Source organism: Bombina bombina, chromosome 6, assembly GCF_027579735.1.
Source record: "Bombina bombina isolate aBomBom1 chromosome 6, aBomBom1.pri, whole genome shotgun sequence".
In the NCBI taxonomy this organism is placed as follows: Eukaryota; Metazoa; Chordata; class Amphibia; order Anura; family Bombinatoridae; genus Bombina; species Bombina bombina.
The window spans coordinates 310,621,528-310,641,407 of NC_069504.1; the positions used below are offsets into that span (position 1 = coordinate 310,621,528).

Genomic DNA, 19,880 nt, shown 5'->3' on the forward strand with positions numbered 1-19,880 from the left:
TTCGAAATGTAATATTCTAATATGAATGTGACATTCAAATTTGAAATAGTATTTCTAGTCTAATACTGTGTTTTTTAAATGTAATATTCGAATTCGAATGTGACATTCGAATGTCACATTCAAATTCGAAATAGTATTTCTAGTTTACAACTGTGTTTAATAAATGTGATATTCGATTTGAATGTGATATTCGATTTGAATGCGATATTCAATTTGAATGTGACATTCAAATTCAAAATAGTATTTCTAGTCTAATACTGTGTTTTTTAAATGTAATATTCGAATTTGAATGTGACATACGAATTCGAAATAGTATTTCTAGTTTACAACTGTGTTTAATAAATGTGATATTCGATTCGAATGTGATATTCGATTCGAATGTGACATTCAAATTCGAAATAATATTTCTAATACTGTGTTTTATAAATGTAATATTCAAATTCGAATGTGATATTCGATTCAAATGTGATATTCGATTCAAATGTGACATTCAAAATTCGAAATAGTGTTTCTAGTCTACAATTGTGTTTTATAAATGTAATATTTGAATTCGAAAGTGACATTCGAATTCCAATGTGACATTCGAAAATCGAATTTTTAAGAATATTCGTTCTTATCAACATTCTATTATGTAAATCGAATTTCTACAATAACATTCGTTCTAACATTCAAATTCGAATATAAACACATTCGCCCATCCCTACTCCTTAGGTAATCAGTTCCACAATTTAATTGATCTTACAGGGAAAAAATGTTCACGTTGCTGGAGATTAAATCTCGTTTCCTCCAGCCTTAAATTGTGAACTTTTTTTTTAGAAAAAACAGACCCATTATGGCTGACCTCTCCTCATAGCCTAAATTCTCTATTCCCCTTATTAGTTTTGTGGCCCTTTCTCTGAACTTTTTTTCTGAGTCTGTAATGTCATATATATACATAGATAAAGAAAATGTGTTCAGATCCTTTTAAAATATTGGGAGGAGTGTGTAGGAGGAATCCTACTGGGAAAAAAACAACATAACATGAACACAATTAGGGCTAAATATATTACTTGTTAAAATGAAATATGCAAATATATTGACTGTAAAATTAGATATCAATAATTTATTAACAAGCTAGTGCCAAAATTATTTTTAAAAATGAAAAGAATCGGAATAAACGTAACAATCAGTCTTTCACTTTTCTATTTAATCTTATAATTTAACAGAGCTAGTTTTACAGAAAGCTACATTTGCTTTGTAGGTGGTAAAGTCTGCAATTGAAAGCATATGTAACCAAGAAAAGTATCTGCATGAAAACTCTAGTGGTCATTCAAGCAATTTGATTGCAATCCGCTGGCTGCAGGTGTTTGCTGTGTTATTTACGGCTTTGCATGTGTACTACACAATTTAACACCTTGTCTATGGTCAGTGCTAGAAGTGTGAATTCCTCCTTTATGCAACAATTTAACATGCTGTCTATGGTAAATTTTAATTTTCATGCCATCTTCATCTTGTTGCAGTATTTAAACTGTGCTTGATCCCTTGCAGCATAGTTTGGCATCAAATATATTTGAAATAGAAATAAAACTTGAAATAAATATATAAACTTAAATAAAAAGTCTTGCAGCATGGCGGTTCTTGCAGATCATGTGACACCCATCACTGCCGAGGCTGAATGAAGTTAGTGTGAATGTGCATTTTAACACTCAACAGAGGAAAGTGTTACATTTTCTGATTGACTTATTGAAGAAGAAAAAATTGGCTGCAGCGATGAGAGGAGTGAAGGGTCAATTTTATTGAAACAGGCATAAGAACATATGGCAAATCTTTTCAAACATAAAGCTAGCAAATTAAAAATGGCGACAATCGGGTCCTATATTAACCTAGATGGTCACAGTGCAGACAGCAGAGCTCAGCTACAATTCCCTCAGACATAGACTAAAGTGAGGTACCCCCTGGTTTGCACCTAGGGACGTCACCCCCTTTGCAATGGTCATAACTCAACTCATCTGCCCACTGTCTGGGCCATGACCAACCATCTATGCTAGGGCGCTATGAAAAAATCTCTCCACACCAGTAGGACCATTAGGCAGCTAGTTATACAGCATGCTGCAGTAAGTGGAGCCTAAACTACCGTCCTCGGACTTAACCAGCTCTGTTGACTAACCCTATTGGAGCCTCAGACAACACTAGCAGCCTAAAGGAAGCCATAAACTGATTGCTGACCACTACAAGAGATTTTTCAGAATGAGCAACAGGAAAAAAAGAGGCAGAAACCACTGCTGCAGGAGCTTTTGTAGGCCTAACGATCCTCCCTTTACACTGCAACAAAGTTGCAAACTACCCGCACTGCTATTCCTAAGGACATTAACCCTTATATCCTATCTGTAGAAAGCAGATTAGAAAATATCACATGAACATCTCTATAGAAAAAATAAATATATTTCACCTCAGACTTTCCTCAGTACCCACGTCCAATTATATAAGGACTTTAAACATCCAATCAGGATGCATGTCCCAGGACTTACAAGGGAGCATGCATCTGGCATGTTCAGGCACAGTCACTTCCTTTTCAGTTTAAGGCAGTTTACTATAACATTTTGCAAAATTTACAAAATCACAGTAACGCATAATGTCAATTCAAGGACATTTTGAGGTAAAATATCTTTTCTTTCTTTTTCACATGTGTTCTTGTGATATTTTCTAGTCAGCTTTTCACAGATATGCTGCATCGCTTTCAACTCATTTAGCTTATGGGTAGCATATACCTCTATTGTTCTGCATTAAAGGGACATGAAACACAAAATTTTTCTTTCATGATTCTGATAGAGAATACAATTTTAAACAACTTTCCAATTTACTTCTATTATATCATTTGCTTCCTTCTCTTGCTATCCTTTGCTGAAAGATTTATCTAGGAAAGCTCGGGAGCAGCAGAGAACCTAGATTATAGCTGTTGATTGGTAGCTGCATATATACATTGATTGTGAGTGGCTCACCCATGAGTTCAATTGGAAACCATTAGTGGATTGCTGCTACTTCAACAAATGAATGAAACAAATTAGATAATAGAAGTAAATTAAAAAGTTGTTTAAAATTGTATTCTCTATCTGAATCATGAAAGAAAAAAATGTGGGTTTCATGTCCCTTTAAAGGTATTGTATAGTTCATTTTTAAGGGGCCAATTATATTTTTTCTGGACTGTATTAGACATGCAAACTCACTTATAGTAATTGAAGCATAGAAATGTATTAAACACAGTATTTGACGGTAGATAAGAACCCGAAGGTCCGTTATGCCTGGCCACATTTCCATTTAAAGGAACACTAAAGTCAAAATTAAACTTTTATGATTCAGATAGAACACACAATTTTAAACAACTTTCCAATTCACTTCCACTATCAAAATGTGCACACTTTCTGAGGCATAAGCTTCGACTGACCATGTGCAAGAATTCACATGATGCACGGGGGAAATGGAGCTAACTTTCAAATTAGTTAGAAAAAAAATCATTTGAAATTCAGACTACGGGTCTAATTCTATAAAGGTCTTTGGGCTGCTATTTAGGAATGCTTGCCAGTATTTCTGTTACCCTGGTGGGTAACAGGGTGTTTCGTTAAGGGGAGTTTACTGCATTTTCATATGGGAAGGAGATGCATACATTACAAAAGTGTACAATGAAAATCATAATTTAAAAATCATACAAACCAAATATTTGAACCATTTACACAAAATACTCAGGAAAAAAATTGTATTGTTAAGGTGAATCAAAAATCGTAACAAATTTTTCACCAAAAATCGTGTTTAATAAAAATGTAAATTTTTTATTTAAATTACACAGGAATAAATTAAATTAAATATGCACAGCATGTATCGTAATTTAAGTACATTGAATGTGCAAAAAACACATACGCCTAGATTACGAGTTTTGCGTTAGCCTTAAAAAGCAGCGTTGAGAGGTCCCAACGCTGCTTTTTAACACCCGCTGGTTTTACGAGTCTGGTAGGTACAGGTGTACCGCTCACTTTTGTTCCACGACTCGAGCATACTGCAAATCCACTTACGTCAATTGCGTATACTATCTTTTCAATGGGATTTGCCTAACGCCGGTATTACGAGTCTTGGAGAAAGTGAGCGGTACAGCCTCTCCTGTCCAGACTCCTACCGCATTTAAAAGTCAGTAGTTAAGAGTTTTATGGGCTAACGCCATAACATAAAACTCTTACCTTAAGTGCTAAAAAGCACACTAACACCCATAGACTAGATATTAATCCCTAAACTGAGCCCCCCCCCCCACATCTCAAACAGTTAACTAAAGTTTTTAACCCCTAATCTGCCGACTGGACATCGCTGCCACTTCAATAAATATATTAACCCCTAAACCACCGCACTCCCGCCTCGCAAACACTAGTTAAATTTTATTAACCCCTAATCTGTCGTCCCTAACATCAGATACTCTGCGTGCAGATGCAACAGCCAACAGAAAAAGAACCTTCCAGAAAAGAATCTTATTGTCAACAGAGTACATAAGTTCAAACAGAACCCTCTGCAACACCTTCAGAACCAAGTTCAAGCTCCAAGGCGGAGCTGATTATCTAAAAACAGGCCTGATTCTAGACAAACAAAAGACTGTATATCAGGAAGCTCAGAGAGCCTCTTGTGTAACAGAACAGACAAAGCCGAAATCTGTCCCTTCAAGGAACTGGCGGCAAGCCCCTTCTCCAGACCATCCTGGAGAAAAGACAAAATCCTGGATACCTTAACCTTGTGCCAAGGATATCAATGCTTCTCACACCAGGTCAAGTAAGTCCTCCATACCTTATGATAGATGCGACGAGTGACCGACTTCCTGGTCTGAACAAGAGTATCAATCACTTTCTCTTGGCCAAGACTAGGTGGTCAATCTTCATGCAGTCAGCCTCAGAGAATCTAGATTTTGATGGTGAAAAGAACCCTGTACCAGCAGATCCCTGCGACAGGGTAACCTCCATGGAGGAGACGATGACATCCCCACCAGATCCGCAAACCACGTCCTCCGCAGCCACGATGGAGCAATCAGAATAGCCGAAGCTTGCGCCTGCTTGATGCGGGCCACTACACGATGTAGAAGTGGCAACTGTGGAAAAATGTAAACGAGGTTGATCCTCCAAGGAACCGCCAAATCATCTATCAGCTCTGCCTGGGGATCCCTGGCCCACAACCCATATCTGGGTAGCTTGCAATTGAGTCTGGACGCCATGAGATTTATCTCTGTGGTCCCCCATTCGTGACAAATCTCTGCAAACACCTTGGGGTGGAGAAACCATTCCCCCGGATGGAAGGATTGCCTGTTGAGAAAATCTGCTTCCCAGTTGTCCACACCCGGAATGTGGATTGCTGAGAGTGAGCAATTGTGGGACTCTGCCCATTCCAATATCCGAGAGACCTCCCTCATCGCTAGGGAGCTTCTCGTCCCCCCCTGATGGTTGATGTAAGCCACCGAGGTAATGTTGTCTGTCTGGAATCTGATAAGGTTGAACGACCCCAGAAGAGGCCACGCCTTCAGAGCATTGTAGATTGCTCAAAGTTCCAGGATATTGATCGGGAGGAGAGACTCTTCTCAAGACCATCTTCCCTGAGCCATCCTGGCACCCCAAACAGCTCCCCATCCTGCCAGACTCGCGTCCGTGGTCATGATCTCCCAGGATGGTCTCAGGAAGGATGTCCCTTGGGACAGCTGTTCCGGATGGATCCACCAAGAAAGGATTTCCTCGTCCGATTGTCCAGAGAAATATTTTGGGATAGATCTGTATGATCGCCGTTCCACTGTCTCAACATGCACAACTGAAGAGGCCTGAGATTGCCACTACACGAGGTAGAAGTGGCAACGGTGCGGATCAGGTCCGACAGACCTTGCTGAATCACAAGAGCTGCTGGTGCAACGCCGCCCCCTGCATGACTCGTCTTTGTGACCACTGAATCATAACTGCTGTTTCTGGCGAGCCTGCAGGCTCGCCAGAAACACGGGGTATCAAGCTCCATTCGGAGCTTGATACATATGACCGTTTGACTGGGGTGTCTTTGCCTCCTCCTGATGGCCAGGTTCTTATTTCCCAAAGTAATGAATGAAGCCGTGGACTCTCCTCCCCTTTATATGAAAATATATTCATCTGTTACTCGCACAAAAATAAAAAGTACAGTAAACATGCACTAATCTAATGTTTTTTTCTATTTTTGGAACATAGGAAATGCAGGGAAAAATATCTATACCATACAAAGTGTATGAGGTTAATTTGCTACAGAAAATGGAAAAATCAATGTATACTCAAGTTGCACAAGGTTTCACAATGAACATCTGTCCAAATATGCTTCATAACAAACCCTCATTTGCTTTTGATTGCTGGAACATATGAAAACATACCACTACTACCAATGCAGATGTGGAAATCAGGTGCATGTTTACAACTGCAGGAAATACATTGGTCTAAAAGGTTTTACAGAGGCACCAATTAAACAAGCACAGTTCTGAATTTAGAAGTAAAACTCAGTTGATTTGTGACAGTGTTATATATTTTACCATTTTCATTCTCTTAGGCAAACTTTTCTGTTGACTACTGCTAACTGCATTCTGTGGAATCATCTGCTCATCGGAGACAGTGTGTTACATCCTGTCTCCCCCCCCCCCCCCCCATATTCATTCTCATTAGGGTTATTCGTGTTCATTTATATTTAACATCCTAAATTAAATCTGTGCAATAGCGGGATAACAAAAAGTTTCAAATAAATACCCAAAGAAGCAGTCTATTTTTGGTATCCAGGTAGCAGCCACAGTTCCTTATTGACTGTTGGCTGATCATAAAACAGTAATTCTGTGATGTCAAACTATTGCAATCCTAATCATGGGAAGAAACTGAAGACTAGACACAAGAGAAACAATAAAGACAATGGGGGAAAGAGAGATGCAACAATACAAATAAATGGCAAATACTTTAAAGGGACGTTAAAAAGACAGCCTACTTTATTTTTTTATTGTTTAAAAAGATAGATAACTTCTTTACTACCCATTCCTGAGCTTTGCATGGCACTGCTTTGGAGTGATATTGATTAGGATGGTTTTCCCATAGGGCTCTCTAGTAAGACTCTGGAGAATTTGACCCTCTGACTCAGAAACAATCTTAGCGGTTTGGCTGCAGCATGGACACTGCCTACACTAACTAATGGAGATGACTAGTAAGTTTGAATCTACTTTGTCTTTTGCTAGCTGCTATGTTGATTGTTAGCTACAAGGTAAGGTATATGAGGAGGATTTGGATTTATTATATGGAACTTTGATTTTGGTGCACAAACACTTTCTATGTCTATAACAAACAAATGTGATAAAGCACTGGTAAGGATATGTGTTCTTCAGGAATCCTGATGTTAAAGTCTTCGGAAGAAAAGGGAAAATAACAACAGATAGTGAAGTCATGTATGAACAAGCTTAAAAAGATGTGGAATAATTCTACTCACACTCTAAAGAGCTATAACTTAGCTCTCAGTAAAATGTGTAAAGGTACAGATGGATCTGGAGACACCAAGCTTCTTAAAAACGGTTTATTGACTCGTTAAAAAGTCCCAACCCTCCTTGTGACATCGGAGTCCCAACTGTCCAATAGAATCCGACGTACGTTTCACCAGTCGTCGCCGGCTTTTTCCTTGAAAATGTTTTACTGAGAGCTAAGTTATAGCTCCTTAGAGTGTGAGTAGAAATACTCCACCTCTTTTTAAGCTTGTTCATACAGGACTTCATTATCTGTTGTTATTTTCCCTTTTCTTCCAAGGACTTTAACATCAGGATTCCTGAAAAAAACATATCCCTACCAGTGCTTTATCATATTTGTTTATATATTTGTTTGTGGTATATTACAAGTTAACACTTTTTTTTTTTTTTTTTATTTGTCACTTTCTATGTCTATGTTAGCAGTGTTTGCAACAATGTTTGTAGTTATACAATGTTGCACACACTGTTGCTATAGAGTACTAAAAACAGGTGGACATTCCTGAGCTCCTATGTGCCTCTCTTGATTTACTCTTTAACAAAGAATACCAGGAGAACAAAACAAATGTGATAATAGAAGTAAATTAAAGGGACAGCAAAATCAAAATTAAAATTTCAAGATTCATGATAGAGCATTTAATTTTAAAGAATTTCGCTTTGTTCTCTTGATATCCTTTGTTGAGTAGAGCTAGATAGGCTGATAGTAGCTCAGGAGCGTGCATGTGTCTTTAGAAGTCTATAGCAGCAGTGTTTGGAACTATGTATAACTTTGCTATAAACAATGTTGCAAACACTCCTGAGCTCATCCATAATTACTTTTTAACAAAGAATACCAAGAGAACTAAGCAAAATTACAACAGAAGTAAATTGGAAAGTTCTTTAAAATGTCATGCTCTATCGAATCAATTTACTGTAAGCTTCATATTGACTTTATTGTTCCTTTTAAAATTGCATGCTCTATCTAAACAATGAAAGTAATTATTTTTTTTTTGCATTTCCTGTTTAATACTAAACTACTTTATCCACGGATCATCATCAATTACTGTTGCGAATATCACTCCTGGCCAGCAGGAGGCACAGAGCACCACAGCAAAGCTGTTAAATATCACTCCCCTACCCACAATCCCCCAGTCATTCGACCAAAGGGAAAGGAAAGAAAGGAAGTAACACGAGGTGCAGAGGTGCCTGAGGTTTATATAAAAATAAACTGTCTAAATACAGGACGGGCCGTGGACTCACCATGTCAAAAAAGAAAAAGTAATTTATCAGGTAAGCATAAATTTCCTTTATTTCTAATGACACGGTAAGTCCACGGATCATCATCAATTACTGTTGGGAACCAATACCCAAGCCAGAGGACACAGATGATAAGGGAAAAGACAGGAACCTAAACAGAAGGCACCATTGCTTGAAGAACCTTTCTCCCAAAAGAAGCCTCAGCCGATGCAAAAGTATCAAATTTATAGAATTTGGAAAAAGTGTGCAAAGATGACCACATTGCAGCCTTGCAATTCTGTTCCACAGAAGTTTCATTTTTGAAGGCCCAGGAAAAAGAAATAGCCCTTGTGGAATGAGTTGTGATTTTCTCAGGAGGTTGCTGTCCAGCAGTCTCATATGCCAAGCAAATAACGCTCTTCAGCCAAAGGGAAAGTGAAGTAGCCGTAACTTTCTGATCCTTGCATTTCCCAGAAAAGCAAACAAACAATGCATCAGACTGACAAAAGTCCTTAGTTGCCTTCAAATAAAATGTTAGCGCTCGCACAACATCCAGATTATGTAACAAGCGTTCTTTGTGAGAAAAAGAATTAGGATATATATATATATATATATATATATATATCCTTTGGATTCACACCAATACAAGTATTTACGCCAGATCTTATGGTAAATCCTGCGAGTCACAGGCTTACGAGGTCTCAATGACGACTCTGAAAATACACGCTTAGATAAAACTAAGGGTTCAATCTCCAAGCAGTCAGCTTCAGAAAAATTAGATTTGGATGAAGGAAGGAACCCTGAAGTAGAAGGTCCTTCCTCAGAGGCAGTCTCCAAGGTGGAAAAAATGACATTTCCACTAGGTCTGCATACCAAATCCTGCTAGGCCACGCCGGGGCTATGAGAATTACAGACGCCCTCTTCTGCTTGATTCGAGCAATGACTCTTGGAAGGAGACAGGTATGCTAGACTGAAGTTCCAAGAAACTGCCAGAGCAACAATCAGAAATGCCTGTGGATCTCTTGACCTTTAGCCGTATCTCGGAAGTTTGGCATTCTGTAGAGAAGCCATGAGATCCAACTCCGGCTGCCCCCACTTGAGGGTCAAGCTGGAAAACACATCCGAATGAAGTTCCCACTTCTCGGGATGAAAAGTCTGTCTGCTCAGAAAATCTGCTTCCCAATTGTCCACTCCTGGGATGTGGATTGCAGAAAGACAGCAGTTGTGGGTCTCCACCCACTGAATAATTCGGGCCACCTCTGTCATGGCCAAGGAACTCAGAGTTCCCCCCTGGTCGTTGATGTAGGCCACCAAGGTTATGTTGTCTGACTGGAATCTGATAAACCAGGCTAAGGCAAACTAAGGCTAGGGCAGAAGAGCATTGAAGATAGCTCTCAGCTCCAAGATGTTTATGGGCAGGACTGACTCCTCCTGGGTCCATAAGCCCTGAGCTTTCAATGAGCCCCATACTGCTCCCCAACCTAGAAGGCTGTCATCCGTGGTCACAATCACCCAGGAGGGTCTGCGGAAGCAAGTACGCTGGGAGAGATGATCTTGAGAAAGCGACCACGGAAGAGAGTCTATTGATGCCTGATCTAGATCTACACATGGAGACAGATCTGAATAGTCCCTGTTCCATTGAGCATGCATAACTGCATAACGAGCAAACGGAATGATGTCCATGAAAGCCACCATCAGACCGATTACCTCCATACATTGAGCCACTGACGGCCGTGGAGAGGAATGAAGGGCAAGACAAGAGTCGAAAATCTTTCTTTTTCTGACCTCCGTCAGAAAAATCTTCATTAATAGGGAGTCTATTATGATCCCCAAAAATACGACCCTTGTAGCTGGAACCAGAGAACTTTTTTCCTGATTGACCTTCCATCCGTGGGATTGAAGAAAAGACAACAAGATCTCCATATGAGATTCTGCTTGTTGACAAAATGGCGCCTGAACCAGAATGTCATCCAGATAAGGTGCCACTGCAATGCCCCGAGATCGAAGCATAGCTAAAAGAGCCCCCAGAACCTTTGAAAAAATTCTGGGAGCTGTGGAAGGCCGAATGGAAGGGCCACAAACTGGAAATGATTGTCCAAAAAGGTGAATCTCATTAACTGTGATGGTCCCTGTGAATGGGAACATGAAGGTATGCATCCTTTAGGTCTATGGTTGTCCTGAACTGACCCTCTTGTAGCAAGGGAAGAATGAAGCTAATAGTCTCCATCTCGAAGGATGGCACTCTGAGAAACTTGTTTAAACATTTTAGATCTAGAATTGGTTGAAATGTTCCCTCCTTTTTGGGAACTACGAACAGATTCAAGTAAAATCCCAGACCCTTTCTGAAAGGAAACTGGAACTATTACCCCTAGGGCGGCATGGTCCTTGACACAATGTAAGAACGCCTTTCTTTTTATCTGGTCTACAGATAATCTGGAGAGGAGAAACCTGTCTCTGGGAGGAAAAGATTTGAAGTCTATTTTGTATCCCAGAGAGACAATGTCCACTGCCCAGGGATCCGGTACATCTCTTATCCAAGCCTGGGAAAAAAAAGAGAGAGTCTGCCTCTACAAGATCCGCTCCTGAATCAGGGGCCAACCCTTTATGCTGACTTGGAATTAGCTGAAGGCTTTTTAGATTGCTTTCCCTTATTCCAGGACCGGTTGGGCTTCCAGGAATGTTTGGCTTGATCTTGCTTGGAGGAAGGGTAGGAAGGCTTGCCTTTAAAGTTACGAAAGAATTGAAAATTACTCTGACGTCCCTTCTGCCTATTCTTTTTATCTTGAGGAAGAAAAGAACCCTTCCCTCCAGTAATATCTGAGATAATTTCCACCAAACCAGGTCCAAACAAGATCTTACCCTTGTATGGAATATGGAATAGCCATGAGCTTAGATTTAGATGAAACATCCGCAGACCAGGACTTCAACCACAAGGCCCTGCAGGCTAGGACCACAAAACCAGAAATTTTGGCTCCCAGTTTAATAACCTGTAAGGAAGCATCTGTAATGAATGAACTGGCTAACTTGAGAGCCTTAATCCTGTCCTGGATCTCATAAAAAGGGGTATCAGTCTGAAGAGATTGAAATGCATCAAACCAGTAAGCCGCAGCGCTGGTAACAGTGGTGATACAAACCGCAGGTTGCCATTGTAGATCCTGGTGGACATACATCTTTTTTAGTAAAGCCTCCAATTTTTTATCCATTGTATCTTTAAAAGAACAACTATCCTCTAAGTCTATGGGAATAGTAGTCCACTTGGCTAAAGTGGAGATCGCTCCTTCTACCATAGGAACTGTCTGCCACGACTCCTTAATAGAATCCGCTATAGGAAACATCTTCTTAAAAATAGGAGACGGAGAAAAGGGAATACCAGGTCTTTCCCATTCTCGAGCAAAAATCTCCGCAGCACGGTCAGGAATTGGAAAACCTCCACCGCGGAGGGAACATCAAAGTATTTATTAAATTTACTAGACTTTTTAGGATTGACTACGATAGTTGTGTCAGAGTCGTCCAAAGTAGCCAAAACCTCCTTAAGTAATAAGCAAAGGTGTTCTAGCTTAAATCTGAAGGATACCACTTCAGCATCAGAAGGAGGAATTACATTGTCTGAGTCTGGTATTTCCCCCTCAGATGCTACCAACATGTCAACTTCTTCAGGCTTATGGGAAGGGACACTCTGGATAGCCAGAACTTGATCAGAAACCTTACTGAGTCCTTAAATTTCCTTTTACACCTTTTGCAACATGGGAAAAGCTGACAAGGCCTCAGATACCGCAAGGGATACCTGGGAAGCAATGTCTTGTAGAGAAAATCTTACAGGATTGCAAGAGGATACACAGGGCACTGTATGTGGAGACTGAAAAGTTGGGACGCTTGAGCAGAAATCTGCGGCATATCTGCAACAGGAGACACCTGAACAGCATTTGCCTGGGATAATGGTGGCTCATGGTCAAATATTTTAACTCTATAACTTAAAGTTCTCTCAATGCATGAGGAAAAAAAGGAACTGGGGGTTCCACCTGAGCATCAAAACATAACTGACAAGCAGCAACTTCGCCTGGGATAATGGTTTAAAAAGCCTCTTGATTAACTTATGTAATAAATAAGGATAGTGTAAAAATTATTTATTTGAAAATAAAAAATAAATGTGTACTGTGTCTTTAAATAGAAATGTGTGTTAGCGCAACAAACCAAATAGACCTCAGGCTACCTATACACCTCAGTAGCTTTTTTACCTGTCCTGCAGCTCATAGAGTGACTTCCCTCACAGAAGAAACAATCCCCTTTTCAAATACAGAGTCGTTACAGAGCCCTAACTGCCGAAAAAAATGGCTTACAACAGTAATCTCCATGACCAAAAGTTAAAGTATAAAAACTACTATAACACACTGAGCCATCATAAATCACCTCACAGTCTCAATGCCCAAACTGCCTAAAAGAAACCCCAAACATGAAGGTTTAATAAAGTCCCATATTAAATAAGACAGCTTTTAGCTGTAACAAGTGCCAGCAATATCCTTGCAAAAATTAAAAAGGCACTTACCTGAAAGTGCTGTCCGGCAGCAGGACAGCTCACCTGGATTGAGAGGGTGCAGCACCTCACATGGACCTGTGAAAAGAGAAAAACTGAGTAAACCTACTCAGATTTTCTAGTTAGGGCAGCAGATTCTTGAGAAAACGCAGTGAGGATTGAACCTCACAAGTTCTCAAGTGCTCAAAAGCCAGCACTGCCCTACTGAAGAGACTGATGTGGACTAGGCTAGACCCCAGAAGCAGCAATGCTAGCTGGTAATTGGTGGCTTACTCTGTTAAAAAAATAATAAAATCTTGATTGAAGAAAACTTCTCATCAGACACCTAAACTTCACCTCCTCCTTGCACTACAGGCAAAGAGAATGACTGGGGGATTGTGGGTAGGGGAGGGATATTTAACAGCTTTGCTGTGGTGCTCTTTGCCTTCTCCTGCTGGCCAGGAGTGATATTCCCAATAGTAATTGATGATGATCCGTGGACTCACTGTGTCATTAGAAAGAAAAAGCCTTCTAAAGTTGCCATCTACTGGTCATCTTTAAGAGATTTTTGCTTTCAAAGCTAAAATCTTACTTTTAATCAAGTTTGTAAATCTTGTAGTCTTCGAAACATGACTTCCCTTTATGTTAATATATATTGTGCCTTTATACTTTTATTTCCAGCATATGTGGCTTTTTTTTTTCATCGTCATAAGTTTCCTGTACGTACCCATCATGTTGTACAAACTCTGTGGTGCAAACTGCCTTGGCATTTTCTGTATTGCTTCTTTATATACAGCAAGGGCATCCTGAAAAAGAGACACAAGAAAGGAAAACCATGGAGATAAAGCTATTCTCTAACTCTTTTTTATATATGTAGAGAGGAATAAAAATGTCCAGATCTGGTTAGTGCTAGTTTATTTACATAATCATTCAACATCAGCCTTGAGATCTAAGTTTTCCATGGTCCATATAAACATAATTTTTATAAAAGAAAGCATTCTTTAGTGACCTTTCTCTTTCATGCTGGCTAAATCTACCCCCCTCCCCCAACAACAACAAAAAATGTTTGGAATCAGCTTTAAAAATAATTTGGTATTAGAGGGACAGTAAATTCAGACCAGTAAACACAGTAGATTTGCATAATCAACAAATGCAAGATAAGACAATACAGTAGCATTTACTCTGAATTTCCAAATGAGTAGTAGATTTTTTTCTAACAAATGTCAAAGGTATGTATATTTCCACTCCCCCTGTACCATGTGATAGCCATCAGCCAATCACAAATGCATATGTATAGTCTGTGAATTCTTGCACATGCTCAGTATGAGCTGGTTACTCAAAAAGTGTAAATATAAAAGACTGTGCACACTTTTTTTTAATGGAAGTAAATTGGAAAGTTGTTTAAAATTACATGCTATATCTGAATCATGAACATTTAATTTGACCTGAGTGTCCCTTTAAACTGTCATGATTCAGACAGAGCATGTCATTTAAAAAAAAAATTCCAATTTTCTTCTGTTATTAGATATGCTTTGTTCTCTTGGTATCTTTATTTAAAAAGTAAAGTTAGGTAGGTTTATAAGAGCTCAGGAGTGTGCATGTGTCTTTAGTACAAAGCTACAAATAATGTTGCAAAACACTGCTGACAGAGAGTACTAAAGACACGTGCAAACTCCTGAGCTCTTATGAGCCTACCTAGTTGTATTCGTCAATAGAAGATACCAAGAGAACAAAGCAAATTTGATAACAAAAGTTGAATGGATAGTTGTTTAAAATTGCATGCTCTATCTGAATCACGAAAGTTTAATTTTGACTTTAATTTTGACTTTACTGTCCCTTTAACCCAACAACCCCCACCCCCAAAACTTAAAAAAAAAGTAAAAACATGTGTCGCTATGGATCTTTTTGTGGGAACTTTCTAAGCATATTGTGAATTACACTGTTGTAATAAGCAAAATAAAATAGCCAGGCTTACCTCATGTTGCCCTTGCTCATGAAATAATTTCCCCAAGTTATAAAGGCAACTGGTCACAGAGCTCTTGTGAGCATTAGGATCTTTTAAATTTTCATCTGGAATTTCTGAGCACTTAATGAATGTCCTTTTGGCCTCTTCTGTTCTTCCCTGATTCATAAGAATTATACCTGTATTCAAGTATGCCGCTGGGAGAATAAAATACAATGAATAAGTACATTATTTAATTCATATAATCTGCAGAAAAAAGATGTTGCCTTAATTGGTAGAATATCAAATAGCTATTATAATCAAAGGGATAGGAAAGTCAAACTCAAAGGGACACTGAACCCAATTTTTTTCTTTCATGATTCAGATAGAGCATGAAATTTTAAGCAACTTTTAAATTTACTCTTATTATCAAATTTTCTTTATTCTCTTGGTATCTTTATTCGAAATGGAAGAATGTAATTTTAGATGCCGGCCCATTTTTGGTGAACAACCTGGGTTGTCCTTGCTGATTGGTGGATACATTCATCCACCAATAAAAAAGTGCTGTCCAGAATTCTGAACCACAAAAAAACCTTAGATGCCTTCTTTTTCAAATAAAGATAGCAAGAGAACAAAGAAAATATGATAATAGGAGTAAATTAGAAAGTTGCATAAAATTGCCTGCTCTATCTAAATCATGAAAGAACATATTTGGGTTCAGTGTCCCTTTAAACTTGAATGATTTAGACAGATCATTTAATGTTAAGGTAGTTTTAAATTAATTTCTGTTCAAAAATTTACTTTGTTGTATTGGCATCCTTTGTTTAAAAGAATATGTACATATCCTCAGCAGCAGCAATGATAGCTGGTGATTGGTGGCTAAATACTCTTTTAATTGGCTTACCAAATGTGTTCAGTTAGCTCACAGTAGTGCATTTCTGAGCTGGAGATGACTTTAACTATGTGTTTAATACATTTTAGCATTTAGAATGTTCCTGTAGTAGACTAATACCTTTTGATGGACCAACAAAATCAAGGTTTTTTATTTCATAGGCTTTCAAGACCTTGCAGGTCTCTTCTTCAGATGTAAAGCTCTCTTGGTTCAGAAGAGACCTGTGAGGTCTTGAAAGCTTATGGAATAAAAATAAAAAAAACTTGATTTTGTTGGTCCATTAAAAAGTATCCCAATGTACTAAAGGAACATTCTCTGTGGGACCAATACAGCAACATCCCTTTTTCTGTTCAGCATTTAGAAATATATTTAAAAGGAACAATAGTGGAATAATAAAATGATCTTAAATATAGGTGCATTTTCTTATTTTTGCACTTTTATATCCCTTTAAATTGAGACACAATATACATAATAATTAGTTTTTAAAATTTCCCTTGGTCATGTTTACTGCCAAAATATTTTATTTTTAATTCTTCTGTAAAGGACCACCACAGGAGATTGGTGGTTCAGCCCACACGCTTGCTCAAAACCTTTCATCTTTACAAACGGTGCCAATTAGGATGCCTGTTGTGATGAAGGTCTAAGACCTTGCCACAAAACCATCATCTTATTTCAAAAAGACCTCAAGATGATAATGATTTACAGATGCTGATGAAGCTGATAAAATGTAAGACGTTACTTACATGCAAGTGTAGGCCTGCTACCAATTGCTAATTTGTAGTAATGTAGAGCCTCTGAAAACTTGCTGTTCTCTTGCAGCAATAATCCTCTATAATAAAAGACACAAAATAATAAGCTGATTAGATGTCATCAGTTTAAACACAGGAAAGAGAACAACATGCTAAATATATTGGACAATACACTGAGTATAACTGTTTTCCGACATTAAACCCAAAATTGTTCTTTCACCATTCGGACTTTTTAGTTTACTTCTATTACCAAATTTGCTTCATCCATTTGGAATATTTGTTAAAGGAGCAGCAATGCACTACTGGGATTAAACTAAACACATCAGTTGAGCCGATGACAAAAGGGATATATGTGCAACCACCAATTAGCAGCTCGTTCTCAGTAGTGCATTGCTACTAATGAGCCCAACTATGTATGCTTTTCAACAAAGGATACTAAGAGAATGAAGAACATTAGATGATAGAAGTAAATTGGAAAATTGTTTAAGATTGCATGCTCTGTCTGAATGATGTAAGAAAATTGGATATTCCATGTCCCTTTAAAGTACCATTAAATACAGTAGAATTATATAATCAACAAATGCACAATAAAATACATTGTAATAGCACTTACTCTGGACATCAAATGAATAGTAGATTTCTTGACACCTGTATCATGTGACATCAATAAGCCAATCACAAAATGTATATACCTATACACTGTGAACTCTTGCACATGCTCAATAGAAGCTGACTCCTCAGAAAAGAGTGCATAAAAAATACTGTGCACAATTTGATAATGGAAGGAAATTAGATTTTTCTTATGTTAAATTGCATGCTCTGTCAGAAAAATAAAAAGCTTAAATTTTACTTTAGTGTCCACCAACTCCTAACACATCAAGACAAAAAAGTGCAGTAAATAATTGTTATTGGATTAAGCAGGGGGTGTTAATGAAACCCATAACACATCATGCTGCACAGTACATTTTTCCAGTAATGTATACTGTGTTAGCCAGACTGACTTAAGTATCTATTTGTTAACCTTTCTTAACTAATTGATTTGTTTCTGCCAGCTATTAAAGGGACAGTCTAGTCAAAATTAAACTTTCCTTATTCAGATAGGGCATGTCATTTTAATCAACTTCCCTATTTACTTTTATCATCAAATTTGCTTTGTTCTCTTGGTATTCTTAGTTGAAATTAAAGGGACAGTATACTGTAAAATAGTTTTTCCCTTAATGGGTTTACAATTGCTTTTTTACCAACTGCAGAGTAAAAAATGTATGAAAATTAGCTTTTTAAGGTTTATTTCTGTATATTAAAGCTCTGATTTTGTGTTTTGAAGCCACAACCTAATAAAATAGGTTGAGCTTGTAGGTATAATCCGATCTCATTACTGTATCACATTGTGCACATATACCAGCTTCTTTATCTTATATCTGTCCATAAAACAATCACCAATACTTTGAGACAACAATGGAAAATCAACATTTTATTACCTTATCTCTGCTTTATCACACTGGGAGTGTAATTTCTTCTGCTGGCTGTGTTTACAAAGCTTATCTATAGCTGGTACGCGCGGCCACAAACTTTCAGAATAGGTGGGGATACCACATGCTAAATTAACAATTTCAAATGCCAATATAAGGGTAAAGGAGCTACTTGTAAACAATTTAATACACTCCAGCAGGTAAAGTGGATCATTGGGAGCAAATTAAAGGGGAGAAATTTTTTGAGTAAACTGTCCCTTTAAAGCTAGGTAATCTCATATGCTAATTTTTAAGCCATTGAGGGCTGCCTTTTATCACAGGCTTTTAAAATTGCTTTTAACAACAAAAAACTGAAACGTTCATGTTGGCCATATAGATAACACTGTGTTAACACCCGGGGAGCGTTACAATACAATACTAAATACTAGTCACAGTCATGTGATCAGGGGGCTGTCAGAAGGTTCTTAGATACAAGGTAATCACAGAGGTAAAAAGTGTATTAATATAACTGTGTTGGTTATGCAAAACTAGTCTATTGTAGACAGTCCCTTTAACACAAACTACTTTTTTTCAGTAATTGAAACAGAAAAAAAGCTTGGACAAGCACAGGCTGACATTGTACTCAACCTTGCAAACCTAATAAAACATGACACTGATAACAATACTGGAAACCAATGAGGTGAGAAAAGGGGTTTTATTTGGCATACAACCTACAGGGATTCTGTTAAAATGTTTTTCGGATAATTGAAATAATCAGATACAATTTATAAAACTATTCTCAATGACACAAGGGGATAATCTGCATCTGAGTATGTGTGTGTATCTTGTAGCCCTTTTGTTCTAGTCTGCCTTCTATGTCTTGTCTTTATCTATTGTATCCTGTGTATGTCATCCTGGAATATGTAGTTGCATTACAAATATGGATTGTTGCTATCAGATTCCACAACATCCTCATCCAGGCTCTGGATGTTAGAAAATTGCATAGAACATAAATGGTCAGATATGAGATCCTGTCTGGTGTTGGAAGGGATAGAATACTCTATTATCCAGCCATTGTAGTGAAAAAAAAAACTTTAAATGGACAGTATACACTAATTTTCATATAACTGCATGTAACAGACACTACTATAAAGAATAAGATGCACAGATACTGATATAAAAATCCAGTATAAAATGGTTTAAAAACGTACTTAGAAGCTTTCAGTTTAGCTCTGTTGAAAAGGCAGTTGGAAAGCCCACTGCAAGTGGGAAATAAGACACCCCCCCCCTCTCCCTTCTTTTGCATATGAAAAGACCCTTTACACAAACAGGAGCAAGCTGGAGAAGGTAGCTGACGGTATTCAAATAAAACTTTGGGAGCAATGTTCTTTAAAAATAAGCAAAATTATAAAAAAAAAAATAAAAAAAAAACTTTATGGGCTTTATAAATAGATCATCTACAAAACATTTATGCAAAGAAAAAATGAGTGTATAATGGCCCTTTAAGGCTTCCTTCATTTGTATATAGGATTCTTTATCCACGCTGTCACATATAAAATGTCATCCAGAAAGTTGTACAAATTACAGATATTGCTTATGGTTGATCACCACTGGGAAATGGAAGTAAAC

The 19,880-nt window shown here is 38.0% G+C and overlaps 1 protein-coding gene across 1 annotated transcript in view; it reads right to left on the reverse strand.

Moving 5' to 3' along the window:
- The window catches only part of TMTC2 (transmembrane O-mannosyltransferase targeting cadherins 2), a 711,043-nt gene that overhangs the window by 264,795 nt on the left and 426,368 nt on the right, over positions 1–19,880 (reverse strand). Inside the window, exons 5-7 of the mRNA XM_053716930.1 lie at positions 16,798–16,883; positions 15,196–15,380; positions 13,948–14,026 (exon numbers count right to left, since the gene is read on the reverse strand). Coding sequence (XP_053572905.1) covers positions 13,948–14,026; positions 15,196–15,380; positions 16,798–16,883 — 350 coding nt within the window. The remainder of the gene's footprint in view (positions 1–13,947; positions 14,027–15,195; positions 15,381–16,797; positions 16,884–19,880) is intronic.